Genomic DNA, 18,700 nt, shown 5'->3' on the forward strand with positions numbered 1-18,700 from the left:
GATCCCGCCCCTTAATGTTAAATTCCCTTTTGAGGTTTTATCGTCTGCCACATGTTAAATTCCCGTTATATTCCTAATAGTAACAGTTATAAAGCTTAAAAATTAGATGATGTTAATTACTATTTCACCCCTTTCCCCATATATAACTACTCTCCCTCGCAGCATAATTTTCTGTACATTAGTTCATTACGTTTGGTTTCCGGCAAATTTTAAAGGTTCAAAATACAGTGTATAACATACCAATATACAATAAGTAATACTCAGTTGTAGTTGTTTATTCACAAATAACCATCGATATAAAAATGACATGTATACAATCTCTATCTTTCTCAACACCTTTATGTTCTTCTCACCCACAATCATAATTTGTATAGTAAAAGAGGAAATTGAATATTTCTTGCAACATGTGGTTCTTCAAATTTCTTGGACGCGTTTCGTATCATCTACCTTTTCCGTTGAAATTATCAATGACTCTTGTGCATTTGACTCAGTTTCTGGGATACTGTTGCTTGTAGAGTCGTGAAAACATATGTATTTATGCATCCTGTTAAGAACTGTAAGTCTTAACGGACAACGAAGCTGTTATTTATTGATATCCATATAGACACCGGCTTTCACAATGCAATAATACAAATTTAACAGGACAACATGTTTTCATATCTTTCACAGAAACTATCTTTCAACTTCTTAAAAAACCATAAACAACTTTCAAAGACACACTTTGCATAATTATAATTTAATGCGTTTTGCCGACTTCATAATAATATCTGCCTTCAGAACGCGAATGGGTGGGTGGGTGTTACATCCGTAAATGTATTTCCAATGGTCAGCTGAAATTTCCTGGTAATGAGACCGGCTCAATCGATATAATAATTGAGCCTATAATGACAGTGGTCTCGAGATCGAAACCCAAGGGAGATATTTTTGTTCTTTGTGATTTCCTTTTCAGTATTTCAGAATCAGTTTGAATAGTTAAAGTTTCGAACACAAATCACGTACGGTTTTCGGCAAATTGTTTGCTTTTTATAATTAAAAATAAATAATAAAACAATTATTGAAATATGGCGTCATTAAGCTTTTGGTCCGATAATACAGTACATGATGTCCGACAAACTGTCACGTGGAGATATGGGTCACTTTCTTAGAAACCACCAAGCACTTTTTCGTTTAAAGTACGGCTTGCCATAGAGTCTCTGAATAGCGTTTTCGTCATCCCAATTTAACATCAGATTTGAGGAGTAAGAATAGGTGGGAGCCATTAGAGAGCCACGGATATTGGAGTGTTCCAATCCTAGGGCATGGCCAAATTCATGTGCTGCGACGATGTAGAGTTCTGTGCCTGCCTTCTCAGCCTTAGCACCCAGCAACCATGTCTCCTGGTCATCAAAATGGATTTCGCCGGCTGTTGGGAAGTACGCATGCGCTAACGTACCCCCTGGAAATAAACCAAAATAGAAGCTATTAGAAATATTGGTTTACTGAACAAAGCCACAGAATATAGTTGATATACTACGGTCCAATTCAATGGATAACAGGCATACGTTTTAAACATAGAATTTTAAGTGTATAATAAAGCAAGGCGAGAGAGAGAGCTGTTGCCTCCCCCATTAAAATAAGCTGAATGCCAAACTAACCGAGCTTTTCGGACAGAAATTTTGATAGAGGTATAATGTTATGCCTTGCTATGCTTCAAATGCAGGAGCTTTCGGGGCTTTTCAATGGTACCCCACTTAGGGAGGTTACTCCCATAGACCTCTCGCCAACAAGTTTACACCCAGCCTAACCCTTACCTCCAAACGATACTAAACCATATTTCTGGACCTGCCCCTATGCATCATGGACAAAATCACACCTCATAATATATCCAAAGATATTTAGTTTGTTATTGAGAAACGTGCATAAGAATAAGAATATATATTTTTATCTTCGTAAACATCCACCAATTCATCCATCCATCCATCTACATACAATGATTTTTAACACATATACAAAGTGAAAACAAAAATAATTCCTTTCACTTAAACGATGTAGTTTCTGAACTCTTTTGTAATAACATCTCATCTTCATTGAAATGAAGTCCACTCAAAGATTATGTTTATCGGTTCCTGGCTGATCAACTGTTAATGTGGCAATATTATTCTAGATACATTTTTTTCCAAAGATAAAGCTGTCTACACATACCAAAGGTCAAGATGTCATAACAAATGAAAGGTGAAGATGTCTATACAACCAGAAGGTCAAATGTATATACAAACCAAAAACTAAATGTCTATTCAACCAGAAGTTCAGATGTCTATACAAACCAAATACCAAATGTCTATATAACCCACAAGTCAGATGTCTATACAAACCATATGTAAGGTCTCCATCTAAACCAATTGGATGGAAGTCTATACCAACCAAAAGTGAAGATGTCTATAGAACCCATAGTTCAGGTGTCTATACAATCCATATGTCAAATGTCTATCGAAACCATATGTAAGGTATCCATGCAAACCATAGATCAGATGTCTATACAAACCATATCCAAGGTATTCATACAAACCATAAATCAGATCTCTATACAAAGCAAAGGTCAGATGTATATACAAACCATAGAACAGATGTATATGCAAAACAAATTGACAAATGCAACTAAGAATATGAACACGCTTAGTATTAAACAATGTATGCGTTACGCATCCGGCTCGATGACTTACTTAAAACCTTGACCAAAGAAAGTAAGGAATAAAGGGAGACAAAATAGGTCCGGGGCACTTTCTAGAGAGAGAGAGAGAGAGAGAGAGAGAGTGGTAGGTGGTGGATAAAATATCCAGTGATTTGGGATGCACGAAGTACATGTATTGGTAGTGAGCAAGTCTTACCAGGGCCGTCAAATCGGCCATCATCTCCATGATACCCAGTAGCAAATTTAATGTTCATATCAGTTGTGCCTAGTTCCTGATATACAAAGCGAAGTGGTGTTTTTCTTGCCCAGAGGTTGAAAGCTCGATCCATTGCGTCCCTGAAATTTAAGTTAAACATAATGGCAAATCCTTTCCTAATATAGTGCCCTGAACATTTCCTGGTTCGATTTCATCGACACTCATGATATATTCACGAGTTCTTGCCTTTCAAATATTTGATACGTTTGCTTGCTTACACCGACTGACTTGTGTCAAAAATCAAATTATGCCAATCTGTACTCACGAACGTTCCACATACAGGTCTAAATATGACTTATTTAATGGTCGGGTTTGAATGTTAAAATTCATTGATCAAAACAAACATTTCATTGATATAAATGTCTAGCTCTCGATTCAAAATTTACTACAAACTTCCAGGTCTATTAGCTCTGAAGCAGTCGTAAGAAATGTACGAAGTTTAAATCACCGCCTTCTTTGCTTATGCAATGAATTGTGTACAATGTGTGTGTGTGTTCGTCCATGATCACAGAGAACGTTTAAGGGATGTTTATTTTCTTAAATTCAACGAATACTGAACCGACAAGTCACTGTACAAACATGCCCAAACAAGCAATGTTTTTTTCTCTGTTCATACTTTGATGAATTTAGAAATAAAATAAACAGACAATCCATTTACTTAAATTCGACAGCATAACTAGTTAAATAAACACATGATTTAATTACATCCTATTAATTAATCATATTTTGAATTTCATTGAAAAAGGCCCAATATATATACAGCATATCAGAAAAAGCTCGTCAGTTGACGTCAATTTACAACTCAGATCAGCTGGAAGATGTTACCTGGTAAAGTGTTTGATGTCAGTTTAATTTGTTTCATTATCCTTGTATCCTGTGAATTGGAATACACGGTTAATAAATGAGGAATTTGACACAAATCCCGCAGACATGACACGTTTTTGTACTGAATTGGGCATCCTATGACATGGAGAGACGGAAATGTGTATTTTCCACAAAATTCAAACGTGACAACAATACGCTATCACTCGGGACGACCTTCTTGGGCTGTAGAAATTAACTGTCGACTTGTAAAGGATGACAGAGTCTCACTATTTTGACACTTCTGAGTGGATGAACAGTCCTTGTTGTAACGTATTACTGAATTTTCATTACGGTGATCAATGACTTACATTATGCGACGAAGTTCAAATCCGTCGTTACTCACTGTTTGAATACTTGTTGCTCTGAGACAGTGTGCTGTAGCATTAGCAATGACATCTCATTAGTTTAACCAAAGGTCCACTATTTAGTTCATTATTAAAATCTTACGTAAGAAGTCTGAGTTTGAGTGATCATAGATTCTAAATATAGCCCTCATTCAGTATATAAAAAAGTAGTGCAGGTAGGCGTGGCTTAAATATAAATTTGGTTTCATACTGGTATCAACTAAACAATTCAAAAGGGCCTAAACATTCTGAACGCTGGAAATCGTAATGAGGAAAAAAGTCTTTATTTATTTTAAAATCAACACATCTGTATAACTATGTTTATCGCATAATGAGAAATACTGATTCTGTTTAACGAAGCCGCAGAACAGTGTTGTGTAATGGCTTTAGAATGCATTCGGATGCTTCTGTCATTTGCATGATGCTACGACTTCATTTGTAATGTCGTGTGGAATTATATGTTACATATTTAAACATTATTATACATCTAAAATGTTAATCCAATGAAATTATTAGACTGATACCACGTGACAAAACACGATAAATCCGTGTTTTGCAAGTACGTTATCTGACACTTGTACAGAACTAACAAAAAAGATGTTCAAACCTGTTTTGGAGTCAAGGAAATTAGCGATTCAAATTCCCCGTGATTCGTGATGTTATGTCATTTTATAATCACAGATTTAAAAAAGAAGACAAATTTACATGTAAATAATGTCGAAGCCTGATAAAATAATGGATTTTGGTTGCTGAAGATTTAATCAAGAACATGTCATATTTTTATAAAATTCCTCAACCTGGATGCACTGAAACTAAACTTTTGCTATTCTACAATTCCTGAACTAAACAAAATACGGAATTCTAAAGTTAACAATAAATTAAATTTTAGCAAATGTGCTTCTTATATCAAAGTCAATAACTCCAGTCTCTCCCGCAGTATCTATTAAGTGCTAATTTTGGCAGATATATCTTTATTTTGGCATCTAAATAATTACAAAAACACGATAGTTTATGCTTGATACCAAATTTTACATAATTGTATTGTGAATTTACAAGATTTTTAACAAGGAAGATTATGCAAATATTTTATTTGTTTTTGGTTTATAAGCAGGAAATTTTCAACGAAATATTGAATTATTGCACTATATTTTCAATTAACATTTAACATGTTTAAGTTGTTTGATCTAAAAATAACAACTTCCGAAAATCCCACCCAGAATGCACTATTAAAGGACATACTTCTTAGTGTCATGCATGATGAATAAATGATCCAATCTTAATGGACAGAGAAAGGTTTCTTATAATTAGAATTCATAAATGAAAAACAGTGTTCATATCAATGTATTTGTACAGGATATAGTTACCCATTTTCGATGAGTTTTTCTTTGTTTCTTTAGAGTTTATTTTATTCTTGTGCTTGTCGTAGTAGATAACTCTTTCAAAACGGCCGGGCCAGTAGGAAACGGGATTATGTTTTCCTTGTCAACGTGATCACACACCACATTTGTTGATGAGGTATATAGATTTATTGAACTCTCTACAAATCGACGGATTTCCTTAAAATCTTCTAAAAGCCCTGAAAACAATTTTCTCTTTTGTATTTAATACGAATCTTAAATATCCGTTTCCATGTTAGCTAAACTTATTTAAAGATATGAACGAGTCCAGTTGACGATTTCATCTAGTCCATATGCCCCATAATGGTAGGTACTTTGTTCAAGTGAGATGATACGAGGCCGCCATTTGTTTGGATTCTGATCTATTTGGGATTTGAGAATGGTCCTACCTAACTCTTTATTTCAAACTAGAGACTGGGCCAAACATATTTCAAAGAAGTATCATAGGCCTGAGGCTGAACGATTTGCAGCTTAAAGTCGACATAACAGCTGGAAATTGAGATTGAGATTGTACTGAATGAACATCGTGGTGCAAGTTTTGTACTTAAAACGTTTTATGAATTCTAGACCAGGTGTCATATGAACAGTCAAAACAATGTAAAAGTTTATACAACTGTGAGCCAATGCATTACCCCTCACAACTCTATCCATGTGAACTCGTGCGATTTGTATATCGGTGTCTTTGTGTCTTTGTTTATCCGTCGGCAGATGAGGATGTATATTGTCCAAATGAATAATAATTAGAACGAAACGAACAGCACAGACCTCGATTTGTAGGCACGTAAAGTGTGGCAGAGGGTCTATATCGTTGGCAGATATATACACGTTATTTTAAGGTATATACAGGTAGCGTATTCGTGCATGTGAATAGTTCCTGTCTTCATCAACCAAAACGTAACTTTCCAACTAACACTACTCTCTTATTATAAAATCCAGTGTTCAAATTCCTTACCTCTGTTGGCTTTGTGTTAATGTGCTGGTTCTAGAGTACTCCGTAATCTTCCATGATAGTACCTTTTTCGGCCAAATTCGTGCTGTGGAGTGAAAAGTTGGTTTAGACTTGTAATTTCTTCAAAGAAAAATTGCGACGAGCAAAAAGTAAACTAGAAACACAAACTGGCTGACTCACTGAGATACTGATTTATAAAATTACAATCTTTGCATCACTCACTCTGACTGACTAGCTGACTAGCTAAAACAACTGTCTGACTAATTTATCAGCTTGCCAAATAACCAGTTAACTTGGTTAACTGATTGGTTTATGTATGTGCTGCATCAAGACGAACCCTAAGCAGTCACTGTCAAATCTTCACGTAGGACAGTGGAGACATGATTTTATTCAAAATCTTGCATTCGGCTATTCGCCGACTAACAGACTATATGAATGATTGATTTCAGAACAAACACCTAATAAACAAACTGTCAAGCTGACTTGCACTCTTATTAACGGGACCAGTAACCAGCGATTGTACGAGATGACTAATTGATTAACTTTATGACTAATTCAATGAAAGGATTCAATTGAATTGTACCGACACAAAAAGTGAAGTAATGGCCATCACTCACTAGATAATGTCCCTACCGTGTGTATGTATCTGTGTGTGACATTATTTGACAGTTCTTAAAAAGATGTTGAATTTATTGTTAGCTCCAATAAATATTGTATTTGAATATGAAGCAGTTTCAATCTTGGTGTGAATAATAAACGAGTGATTCAACCGTTCATAGGATCTAACATAATTATAGAGACCTATGACTACGAAGGAATTAAGCAATAAAATAAGAAACAGTGAAACATGTCTCTAGAGACACTTCTTTTACTTATTACCTTCTCTTAAACAAACGAAGTTGTATTAGCTTAGATGGAGAAAACATGTATTAAAGCGAACGTTAAAGTTGCATTTTATTTAGTAGTATGGAATAGAGATGTTTGATAAAACCTCAGTATCATGATGGAAGTTATTTGTATTTCTATGAAATATCTCGGCTAAAATTATTGCATTATCAATGTAGGTGTCGGCAGACATTAGGAACTGTCATGGAAGACTATTTTCTTGCCAGATATTCTCGATAATGACGCTTAAATACGAACTTATAATTTAACTTTAAGTCTCTTTTTCATGAAAAGCTTCTAGCAATCGCAGCATCGACATTATGCTTTCATTTGAGTCGGAAATTGTCAGGAACCGAAGTTTTCTTTGACAAAAATGAAAATAAAAAATGGGCACGCTCGAATTCGAAGCTAATATAAGTTGAGATTTAACATGTTTAAATATTTAATGTTATGAAAATATTTCACGAAATACAACATGCCTGGATGTAGTGTTCATGGTGCTGCAATAAACATAGCATGTTCTGGGACGGAATGACAGAATTAATATTTTCTTGAACTTTCTCTTTCATCAACCACCTGTTTTGAGAAAACATTTTAATATGTCCACTCAGAGGCTGATTGATAAAGATCTTACTGTCTATTTCTATTGTAAATCACCTACCTGCAGCAAGTCTCGCAGAACCATTGTCAGGAACATCTTTAACACCACAGCGGGGCTCCGCCATTTTACGTAAGGTTTCGTCATCCAACTTACCTGTGATTGGTATATTGACCATTTCTTGAAACTTACTAAAAACGAAAATAATTATATATATATATATATATATATATATATATATATATATATATATATATATATATATATATATATATACAGAGAGAGAGAGAGAGAGACAGAGACAGAGACAGAGAGAGAGAGAGAACACAATAGCATCATGTGATTTTTAAGTGCTTCTAATCAACTTCCACTTTTATTTAAATTCGTTTGATACCATATTGGCATCACCGAATTAAGTTTCGTAGAATAAGAAGAAAGTAAGAAATAACTTTTAATTAATGAGCAACAAAAAATATTTTCCCTTGGATAATCGTGTGTGTGTGTGTGTGTGTGTGAACAAAACTAACCTGATTGCCGCTGCCACTGTGCTAACAGGCACCTTACCAGTAGGTAGAGCTGCCTTTACGACCGTTTCATTCAGATAGTTGAATTTTTCTAAATATGTCTGCAATGAGTATGAAAATTGTAATTAAAATATGCTCAATGACGAGAAATCTTCCCCAATCACATGCACACGCACAAACGACATGATATGGTGTGCTCCCGCACTTTGATGAACAAGTAAATAACATTTTTCATCACAACGAGGGTTTTAGAAAGAGACATCGTAAACGTATATTTGGAAAGAAGCAGGTCGTTTACTAGTCACAAATATTGTTCATCTTATTTAAATCATATATGGAACTGAAACAGTGAATATTTGCGATAATAGCGACAAGAATAAAGATAATTATAATCATCATTCTATCCTACGTACAATGAAGGCATCGGAACTGTCTTCAGAAGTACGAATATAAGGGCACAGAATTAAGTATAGCATTTGAAATGGAGCACATTTTGATCAATTTCCTTCTAACTAGAACCGGGACGAAATGAGCTTTTCGTTGTCAATGACCTGTGGTAACCAAGTCGCTACTATATTCATTGAGAGACATATGTATCAGTCCTTATGTACATCATAACTATCCATCCAGCATAATGACTTCGAAAAGAAATGGATCGAAAAAGAATGTTGAGTATTGGACATAATTTAAAGCTAGACCTATTTCATTTCAATTTGACTTTTCCGTACGAATTGGACAGTGACAACGCATTTGCTCGGAGTTTGAAAACAAAGTCATGTGACCCAAGAATTTGGCTTTGCAAATACCTTTGTAAATAACCATGTATTGAAAACAAATTTAAAAAGGATTAGTGGCTAACATAGTTATATCTTACTAAGGATTGAGACTGACACATTTTATTTTACTTGAAATTTTGTCTTTCCGTCTTTAATTGACTCCTTATATCGCACTGGTGAGTATTTGTGTTTAAGTGTTTGTGTTTGTCTCCTCGTTATGACACTAATTTATTTCTTGTTCCTTTAATTTCCACCACAAATTATGGACTTAAAGTAACGGAAAAACCACCAATGGTTCTTTGGCCCGTACACAGATTTAAAACAGTTTCTTGCGATAAATCAGTCTATTTTGGTATAAATAGAAAATTTCCTCCTAAACAAATGCTATTATAGAAAACAATCTGTAAAACACTTGATAGATTTATGGAATGAATAATGAATGGAGTGAAGGAAAGATATGTATTGCATACATATAAACATAATTTTACACATACCAGTCATGTATCCATCTATTCATCTATCCATCTATCGTATATATACACCAAGTTTTAATACAAGGCGCTCAAAAAAATAAAAGGACTTACAATGGCTTCATTTTCTGTTAGCTTTCTAGAGGTAGTGTCATAACCGTTTCCAATCGTGAAGACGACACAAAACACAAGAAGGGTAAAAGGCACTCGTTTGTTTATGTCCATCTTGTTCTCCTCTAATCTGACTGCAGATAATAATAATAACAGTAATAATAATAATAACTACTAAACGTAGTTTTTTAATATATGACTGTAGGCAAAGATAAGAGAGCATAAAAAATGTAACGTCGAAAAGAAACATCGCGTGGTCTTACATGAGAATCATTTAATTTTAATCCTTGAAACGTATATTTTCCAATATATTTCACACACACATACACACACAGGCATTCTCTCTCAGACCAAGTTTCGTATCTCTATTCAATAATGTTCGAAATAATTTGGCTTTGTCTTTTGGAGTCACATAAAAATGAAATTAAAATCAAAAGCTCTCTTACGATTCAGTAAAGTCTTTCTTTCCCGCTCAAACTTCGGCAGTCAAAACTCATTTGTTATATGTAAATTATGTAACAAGTTATATTGGCTGATCTTGATCTAAAGAAACGTTTCTCTAATGCAAGTAACGGACCTTCATTGTATTTTGATATTGGCAAACATCACCTTAATATCCTTCATGATAAATGTAGATACGCATATAGCCCCATGAAGTCCTATTTCCATAGAGTCAGTTTGCGTAACTCGTATATGGGTAATTGTGATTCTGACAATGAAGACGCTGAATACTATATTGTTGTATTGCCCACTTTTTAATATGTAAAGATCCAAGATCTTTCGCTTTTTCTTTCAACGTAATCCTTGTGTAACTCTAGGTTGATTATTAAAAGGTGAAGCAGATCAAAACAGAGAAACAAATTTTGCATATTACAAAATGCTCAAAAATATATCGCAGAAAGTAGGGGGTTTTAGTGCATAAAATTATATCCTAGCTACTAAATCTATATAATTAATGTAAGACAACAATGACCGTAACCAGTGAAATGTTTTCTCTCTTTCTATCTCTCTTGCTCTCTTTCTCTATCGCTCTCTCTAATTGATTATTTCCTTATATACTTATCTATATGCTTATTCTCTTTTACCCTATAAATCCAGCAATCTTTTAATTAACAAAAATCTTTGACCTTGTTTGTCGCATGTACTCGAATTTTTGCCAAATGAATGTAGCCTTTGGATTATCTTTATATGTTTTTGGATACGTTGTCCGATCATATTTTGTTTATTAGTATAACAATAAAATAAGTTTGAAACAAAAGAAAAGCAACTGAAAACTGGGAATAGATAGGCCAAACCAAAATGATATCACAGCGACATCTAGAAGTATTTTATAATACGTATAATAAAATCACGGTCTGGGAAGAACAAAAAGGCCTATTTAGATATTTATGTTGAAATGTACGAATTATACCAAAACAAATGATCAAATGTAATTTAAGAAAAACAAAATTATAATTAAAGCGTATGTACTTACCTAAATAAATATAAGCGCTATTACACTGATGGTTTCTTGTGTTCTTGTCACTTCGGTAACCAGGCTTGAAGTGGCTTTCCCATCTAAAGCACGATACTTATATAGGACGCAATGGAGAGAGAATAAACCAATCAGATTACAGTTTACAGATTCAGACTTTGTTACGTGGAAGAGGAATGCAATGCCACTTTTATTTGCCTGCTGGTAAGGATTACGCAAGTAAAATGCAATTTCTATTTTCCACGAAACTCACTCGCTTTCAAGTTTCCAGTTAAAAATGTTGCAAATCAATGCAAATAAAGTAACGTGCTGACGTGTGACCCAAACCTATTTTCTCACAAAGTGTTGGATGTAATCTTTTAAGTAGACAAACCTTACCTCAACAGCTGATTACCCAATTTGACGAAATCAAGCTTCATTTATGTTTTCAATGTCTGACTATAAATCCGGAATTATGCACTACCAACCCACCCATCTCCGGCTACGTTTTTCTCTTGTCTACTCAGCCTATAATCCTAATAACTGACTTGTACAATACCTTTCCAACACAAATCATTGTGCCATTCAGTTTCCTAGAGCAGCATAAGTTCAAAAGCGAGAAATGTGTTGAAATGTTTATAAAATGACAAAATTGGTCAGCTCTTTATAATATCTATTCCATCCGAGACCAACAACAAAACTGCGGTTTCGAAATTATACACCCAACATATATAAAAAGAGAAAAAAACTGATAAAATAATCTTATTACGATTAATATGCATTTCCCAATATATTTGACGCTTGAAAAGGCATTGCGAAATATTGAACAACTTTAAATTGTATTGAAATCGATGAACATTTTGTCTTTACTGCTTGTTCGAAACGTCCTTAATCATTCTCCATATCGGCATTTATACTAATCTGCAATTACACGTACTCATGTACTCGCTTATAAGTCGAGTTAAATTACCGTCCCTCTACCAGAACTGCTTTCGCATATTAGGGTCAAAGTTCCTTGTTCTTTTGATCGTTCTTGGCAAACTGCATAGACCCAGAGCTTCCGGCCGCATTATACAGTTAGCATGTTGAACCCAACTCATAAGCGAGCATTTACAGTCCTTAAAAAATGACGTCATTAGTAATTTACACGTTTTATACAATATTTAAAATATTGTCTGAATTTATGGATATTGAGGATGGAAATAGTTATATTTACCGATATTTAAAGATATATGTTCGAAATTTCATAACTTGTTCCTGAAGAAACATTCGATGGTGCTTTCTTAAAGATTAATTTCACTATAGCAACTACTTTCTAGAGCATCATGATGATCGCTAGCTGAGTCTGGCAGAGCAGGCAAAAGGATCTTTGCATCTCGTACTTCCACCAAACTGATGGACAATGTGGCCCCTCCAGCAGATGTACCCTTTTCATTGTCCAGAATAATTATACCCTAGAGAGGTCCCATTCTGTGTATGTGTTTCTCTTAATGTTTCTATTAAATATTTAAATATCAAAATTAATGGAAATGTTTGGTAGTATGTACATGAAGTAATCGGCGCCTTCCATATTCTATAGTCGAATATCGATCTCACTGCCAGAACTTGTCATGGAGAGTGGATTATATTTTTCGTGTATAAATTAGCTCATTCACCAAAATAACGAAACGCATTTTCTCACTTGAAAGACAAGATGCAGCTAGCAGATGAGGACCCCCCTAGAATTTCCTATTTTCTCATACCTGGCACACTCAAGGTTACTTCCCAAACAAAGGGAAAGCATATAATTGTTCATATGTATTTCTTACCTTAAAAATATACAGAAGATAAGATGGACTCAATGGAAATGGAATAAACTTGTATTTGAAGAGGTCCAAGGTCGATCTGCTTGGCAGTCAGAGTTACGTCAATACAGAATGGGTTAAATTAACAATTTAAGCATATTTATGAGAGGATTTTACCGCTGCACAGTGTGAGTGAGAACAGACATTTTCTCACACGAGACAAAAAGTACATTCCTGACATAGATAAAGCTTTTTCAGGTACAGAGGAGACAAAAGTGTGCATTTACATATATTGTATATAATAAATAAACCGGAGATAATCTAGCACGAGTCTAACATGAATAAAAGGAAATTTTCAAAAATTACGCAGTATTAACAGTGGTTACATTATGTAAAATTCCAAAAAATACTAAACCGATTTTCAAAGGCAAAGTCAAGGACATTGTCACTACAGTAAAAGAAGCCGTTAAACTGACTTGATAAGACAACTTGAGAAACTAAATTTTTTGCCACAGAAGACAAGTTTCTGCCAATAAATGTAGACGGCCTTTAGAGGCTGTCATATGCACATTCCTCTAGCACTCAATGCAACTTCCATTACACACACACAAGCGTTATGATCCGGACAGACCATCTGCAAACCAGACATGCTGTATAAATCTGACCACACGAGTCATGTACCATATGTCTCTTTGGTTACGATATATATATATATATATATATATATATATATATATATATATATATATATATATATATATATATATATATATATATATATATATATATATATATATATATATATATATATATATATATATATATATATATATATATATATATATATATATATATATATATATATATATATATATATATATACCTTGTAGTGATAAAAAAAATCCACTCAGGATTGAAACAAACTTAAATGTGCACTTTAGAGCGAGTAAGTTTCTGTGTGATGTTTGCATGTATTATGAGTGTTTCCATTCTATTTGTGTGTGTGTGTTTGATAATGTGCATTACAAATGGTTGATGTTGATTGCTCAGATTCAGTAGTTAGATATCTTAATTTTTGTTCACGTTACGATCGTTTCACATAATATATATCCTCTGTGATAAAGGGATAAAGATTTTATACTGATTTCACATCAAGATTTAACATTATGGGATAAAGATGTAAAAATATTTTCACGAATTTGTAGGGCTTAGCTAATGGCGAGAAGAAAACAGGGGGAGGTATTTTTTTCCACTAGGTAAGGAAACTGAAAATATAAACGGTTTACAAGATATTCATATGTTAAAGAACGATGTAATTGTGTTAAAGCTAAATAAGGATGATATGCTAGTCTTGCTTCATATAAGAAGAACATTAGGATGGTGGAAAGTTTTATTCAACAATGATTATGCTTAAATCGATATAAAATCAATACAATGGGAACTTATTGTATAGTTGATTCAACAATTCGAGATAAGAGTATTATATTTATTAATATATATGGTCAACCTAATGCTGAGGCACAATTTAATGAAAATGTTAAGGTTACAGAATGATTTTATTGTTTGCTATGGTTACTGGAACTTGGTATATGATATGGAAATGGAGTGAGGAAATTATAAATCTATAAATAATCCTAATATTCTGAAAATGTGACTGATGGGAGTGAAAATAACAGACATTTGGAGAATTTTATACGAAAACATTAAGCTTTTACATGGCATAGAATAAATCTTCGACAACAAGGTCGTCCAGACGTATAATGCATTTGGTATTGTTATAAGTTCTTGTGCTATGCCAGAGTATAGACCCGATTATTCAGAAAGCTGTGTAAATATAACACTTAAAGAGGATAAAGATTATATAGTAAATAATGCAATTTACGAAGTAAAGAAAACATGCCATTATGCCACTTGAGTCAAAGATATCGAATCTGTGAACCTTGAGTTCTATGTATGTGATATTAGTTGAAACAAAACAAACTTAGTCCAAGATTTTGGCAAAGGAAAATATATCAAGATTATCATAGGAAAATTGAGACGGAATTTGTTTTTGTACAAACTGTACGATTTTGCACATTTTAAAGTAGATTGAGATGCATCGCGATTTGTTATTGCAATAGCTAATTACAACGGTTTTATACAGACACAAAAGAACCAAAACATTGCAGCAGAGATTTGGCTTAGGAAAGGTAATGCACAATGGAGGGTTTGCACTAAATTTAGATTGGAAAGCGTGAATGAAATTTGATTTTATCAAATTAGCCAATGAACCATACAGGTAAAGTTTGTCTACAAAACGGATTACATAAATCTCTTTACAGGAAAATAATTTTCAAACACCTATGAAGAAATTAAGTAATTTCCTTTTTTTTTTTTTTTTGGTCTTAGCCACGTATTTCTTTTTGTTTTGCTTTTACCGAGTACCTTTCATAGAAGAACAAAAGTCGCCCTTTTGTTGTCATACGTGCTTACAGGTACATAACAGCAGAATTATGTGTTTGTTTGGATAATATAATGGATGGATATGTAGACTCTATTCTTGATCGGAAAATCAGATTAAAAAATGATGGAATCGGGTCGTTTCTAATTTCTTTTTTCTCTTCGTTGCGTGATTAGGATTACCCTTCATCGGCCAGAAGATCCATCCTCTACCCGATGGACAAAGAGAAGAACATAATGAAAGAATAAGACAACACGATATTCTTTTCTGATCGAGCCGATCGAACGCGCGTTCTTAAAAATTAAACAATTCTCAGTATCTAGCATTTTTCTTTATCGTTTGCACATTTTATTACCATAATTACATCTAATGATTTGGTGGTATATAGTATATTTTATCTTACATTTTAAATGTATTGAATAATTATATTTTGTGATTGTTTTCAAACTTAAATATCGTTCTCCATATATCTGCGTTAATGACAAAAAAACATCCTTTTCCTTTGCTGACGCTGACACTATGATTGACAGATGAAATAATGTTCAGCGGATTTTGACCGAAGTCATTAATGCTTTTTTCTATTTTTAGTGAAAGTATACATATTATATGGCAGGTTGCTGTATGCGAGTGATTGAAAGAAGGACACGTTCTGTGAACTCGAAGCAAAATGGTATTTACAATCTTTTAGTAACCTAGTTAGTTCAATCGTGTTGAGCGTTATTTGAAAATTAGTACTTTAAATATCTTGAGAAATGTCCACCATATTTGATGATAGATAGGCAATATTTCTACACAACTGACAGGCTTCTTCAGTGCCATGACATATACTAAATTTGGATGAAACTGGTACGGTTGATTTTGACAATAATATTGAAATGGCCAATGTAGTCAAACGTCTCGCATCGCACGCTGGAACACAAGCTTAAAAAATAATTAAAGTCTCTATGTGAAAATACCCTTCCCACTCCCCTTTGATATTCCTACTTTCAGGTTTCCTCAGTATTTATCCAGCTCAATCTAGCTACTTATATGATGTATTGTACAAACGGCGTATAAAGATGCACCCGTTAAAAGAGAATTCCATGGTTTTGTAAAGGGTAAAGTATGATGGAGAACTTTTATGGTTGCAGAATTACAATTTTATTTTAAAAAATATTGAAGGATACAAGCCAAAGAAACCTTATCAATCTACCCATCATCTAAGTTTCCGTACAGGTCAAGTATAGCACTCCCTCATTATAATGCTGCCAAATAAGCCATAGAGTATACTGCCTTATAATGAGGCAGACTTATAATGAAATACATAAACATATACATAAAATTCTACTATTAATAATAAAATCGGATCCAAGGTCATAACCATCTGATAACATGAACCATGTTATGACTGAAGGTCTTATAGTGAGGCCGTTTCTTTCCGCACTCTTTCATAAATAAGAAGCACTCAGCGAAGAACTGTGAAGGCTTTCATCTCACGGCGTATTATGGCAAGTCATTCACTGTTTTTGGTACGTGGCATATACAGTCAGAGATGGTACATGCTGACTATACTGATCATAGTTCTATAAAAACGCAAGCACTATATGGCTAGAAAATGCTTATAAGTATATATAGAACAGTTGTCAATATAGTATAGCTATAAATAACAAAGGAGTGAAACTGCATAGAAGGCATTTCTCATGTGTACGCACACCAAAATTCGAACATCGCCTATCCAGACTTGCCGTCGAATAAGACGCTAAAATAATCAGATTACAATATTTGTATATGATTTAACAATAAAAAATTCTATTTTTTAGATGTAGTCGTTGTTTTCCAAAAACAGGCGCACGATTTCATTGTTATTTACATGTATTACACCAAATAACAGAAATTTTGTTCTTCTATGAAAAGTACTTGCTTTCAAGTTTGCATAGAAAAATGTCACTAGGATCTAAGAAAGGAAATGAAGTAATTTGTACAGAGGTGTTTAAAGCTATTTTTCTTTTTGTAGACAAACTTTACCTCTATGCTTCATTAACTAATTTGACAAAATCAAGTCTCATTCATGTTATTCGATCTAGACTGAATGCAAATCCTCTATTGTGCATTACTTCAATTAAGCCAAAACCCTTCTGCAATATTTTGGTACTTTTGTGTCCGTATAAAACCGTTATTACTAACTACTGTAATACCTTTTCATAACAAAATCCCGATGCATGTCAAATAATCAACTTTAACATATGAATACAAAATCGAGCAAGCTTATAAAAGCACCATTTATATATTGAAGTAACAACCCAAAACACCTCTAAAATAAATTCATCCAAACCCTGACTTTTATCACTATACGTACTTTAGTTTACTCTTTTGGCTTTGTTATTAATGTGCGATTTTATCTTCTTAACGCCAAAGCGTCTCTTTTCCAAAATACTAGTTTCATCATAAGTTATTTTAGTCATTACTTTGTTGTTCTAAAATATCTTCTGTGCAAGGGGTATTTACATTTTCGATTATATGAACTTGTCAATAAATTTATTCTGAATGGAGTCTCTAAAATAATCTCCTGGCGTTGGATTATTCATATTTCTATAATTGTATAATTCTATTTCCATGTCTGATATCATCTTCCACACACCACACAAAATCAAACAAATATCATATATATATATATATATATATATATATATATATATATATATATATATATATATATATATATATATATATATATATATATATATATATATATATATATATATATATATATATATATATATATAATCAAAACATAAATGAATGTACATCTCCGGGAGCTGAGAATTTTATGAAAAATCAGGATATGATCATTTATAAAATCAAATTTAAATACATGTACATACTTACTTGAATCATTGCAACCTGCATCGATAATTTAAAATGTACAACTTGCATCGATAATTTGAAATGTACAAACTGCATAGATAATTTGAAATGTACAACCTGCATCGACAATTTGAAATGTACATTATCAATCCTAATATCTGACAAATGTAACCGCAGAAAATGCATGCATTAATAAAATAGAACATTTTAAGCTCAATTGTGCACATGTTGTTTGGAGGTTTCACGCCTGAGTGCATTTCCGATTGCTAGAAAATCATTCAATATAAAGCATTCCCGTATATTTTATTGGCAAACATAAACATATAAAACATGATGT

At 33.3% G+C, this 18,700-nt stretch overlaps 1 protein-coding gene across 1 annotated transcript; it reads right to left on the reverse strand.

Annotated features, from left to right (window-relative positions):
• Nucleotides 1-736: 736 nt before the first annotated feature.
• On the reverse strand, nt 737-4,247 carry LOC149777134 (stromelysin-3-like). The gene is made up of 3 exons (XM_089942760.1): nt 3,750-4,247; nt 2,865-3,004; nt 737-1,435 (listed from the first exon to the last, which is right to left on the reverse strand). The coding sequence occupies exons 2-3, from the start codon at nt 2,995-2,997 to the stop codon at nt 1,134-1,136; spliced, it is 435 nt and encodes a 144-aa protein (XP_089798886.1). The 5' UTR covers nt 2,998-3,004; nt 3,750-4,247; the 3' UTR covers nt 737-1,133.
• Nucleotides 4,248-18,700: the final 14,453 nt, after the last annotated feature.

This window comes from Sinohyriopsis cumingii, chromosome 18 (genome assembly GCF_028554795.1).
Source record: "Sinohyriopsis cumingii isolate HCF-2022 chromosome 18, ASM2855479v2, whole genome shotgun sequence".
Lineage (NCBI taxonomy): Eukaryota > Metazoa > Mollusca > Bivalvia > Unionida > Unionidae > Sinohyriopsis > Sinohyriopsis cumingii.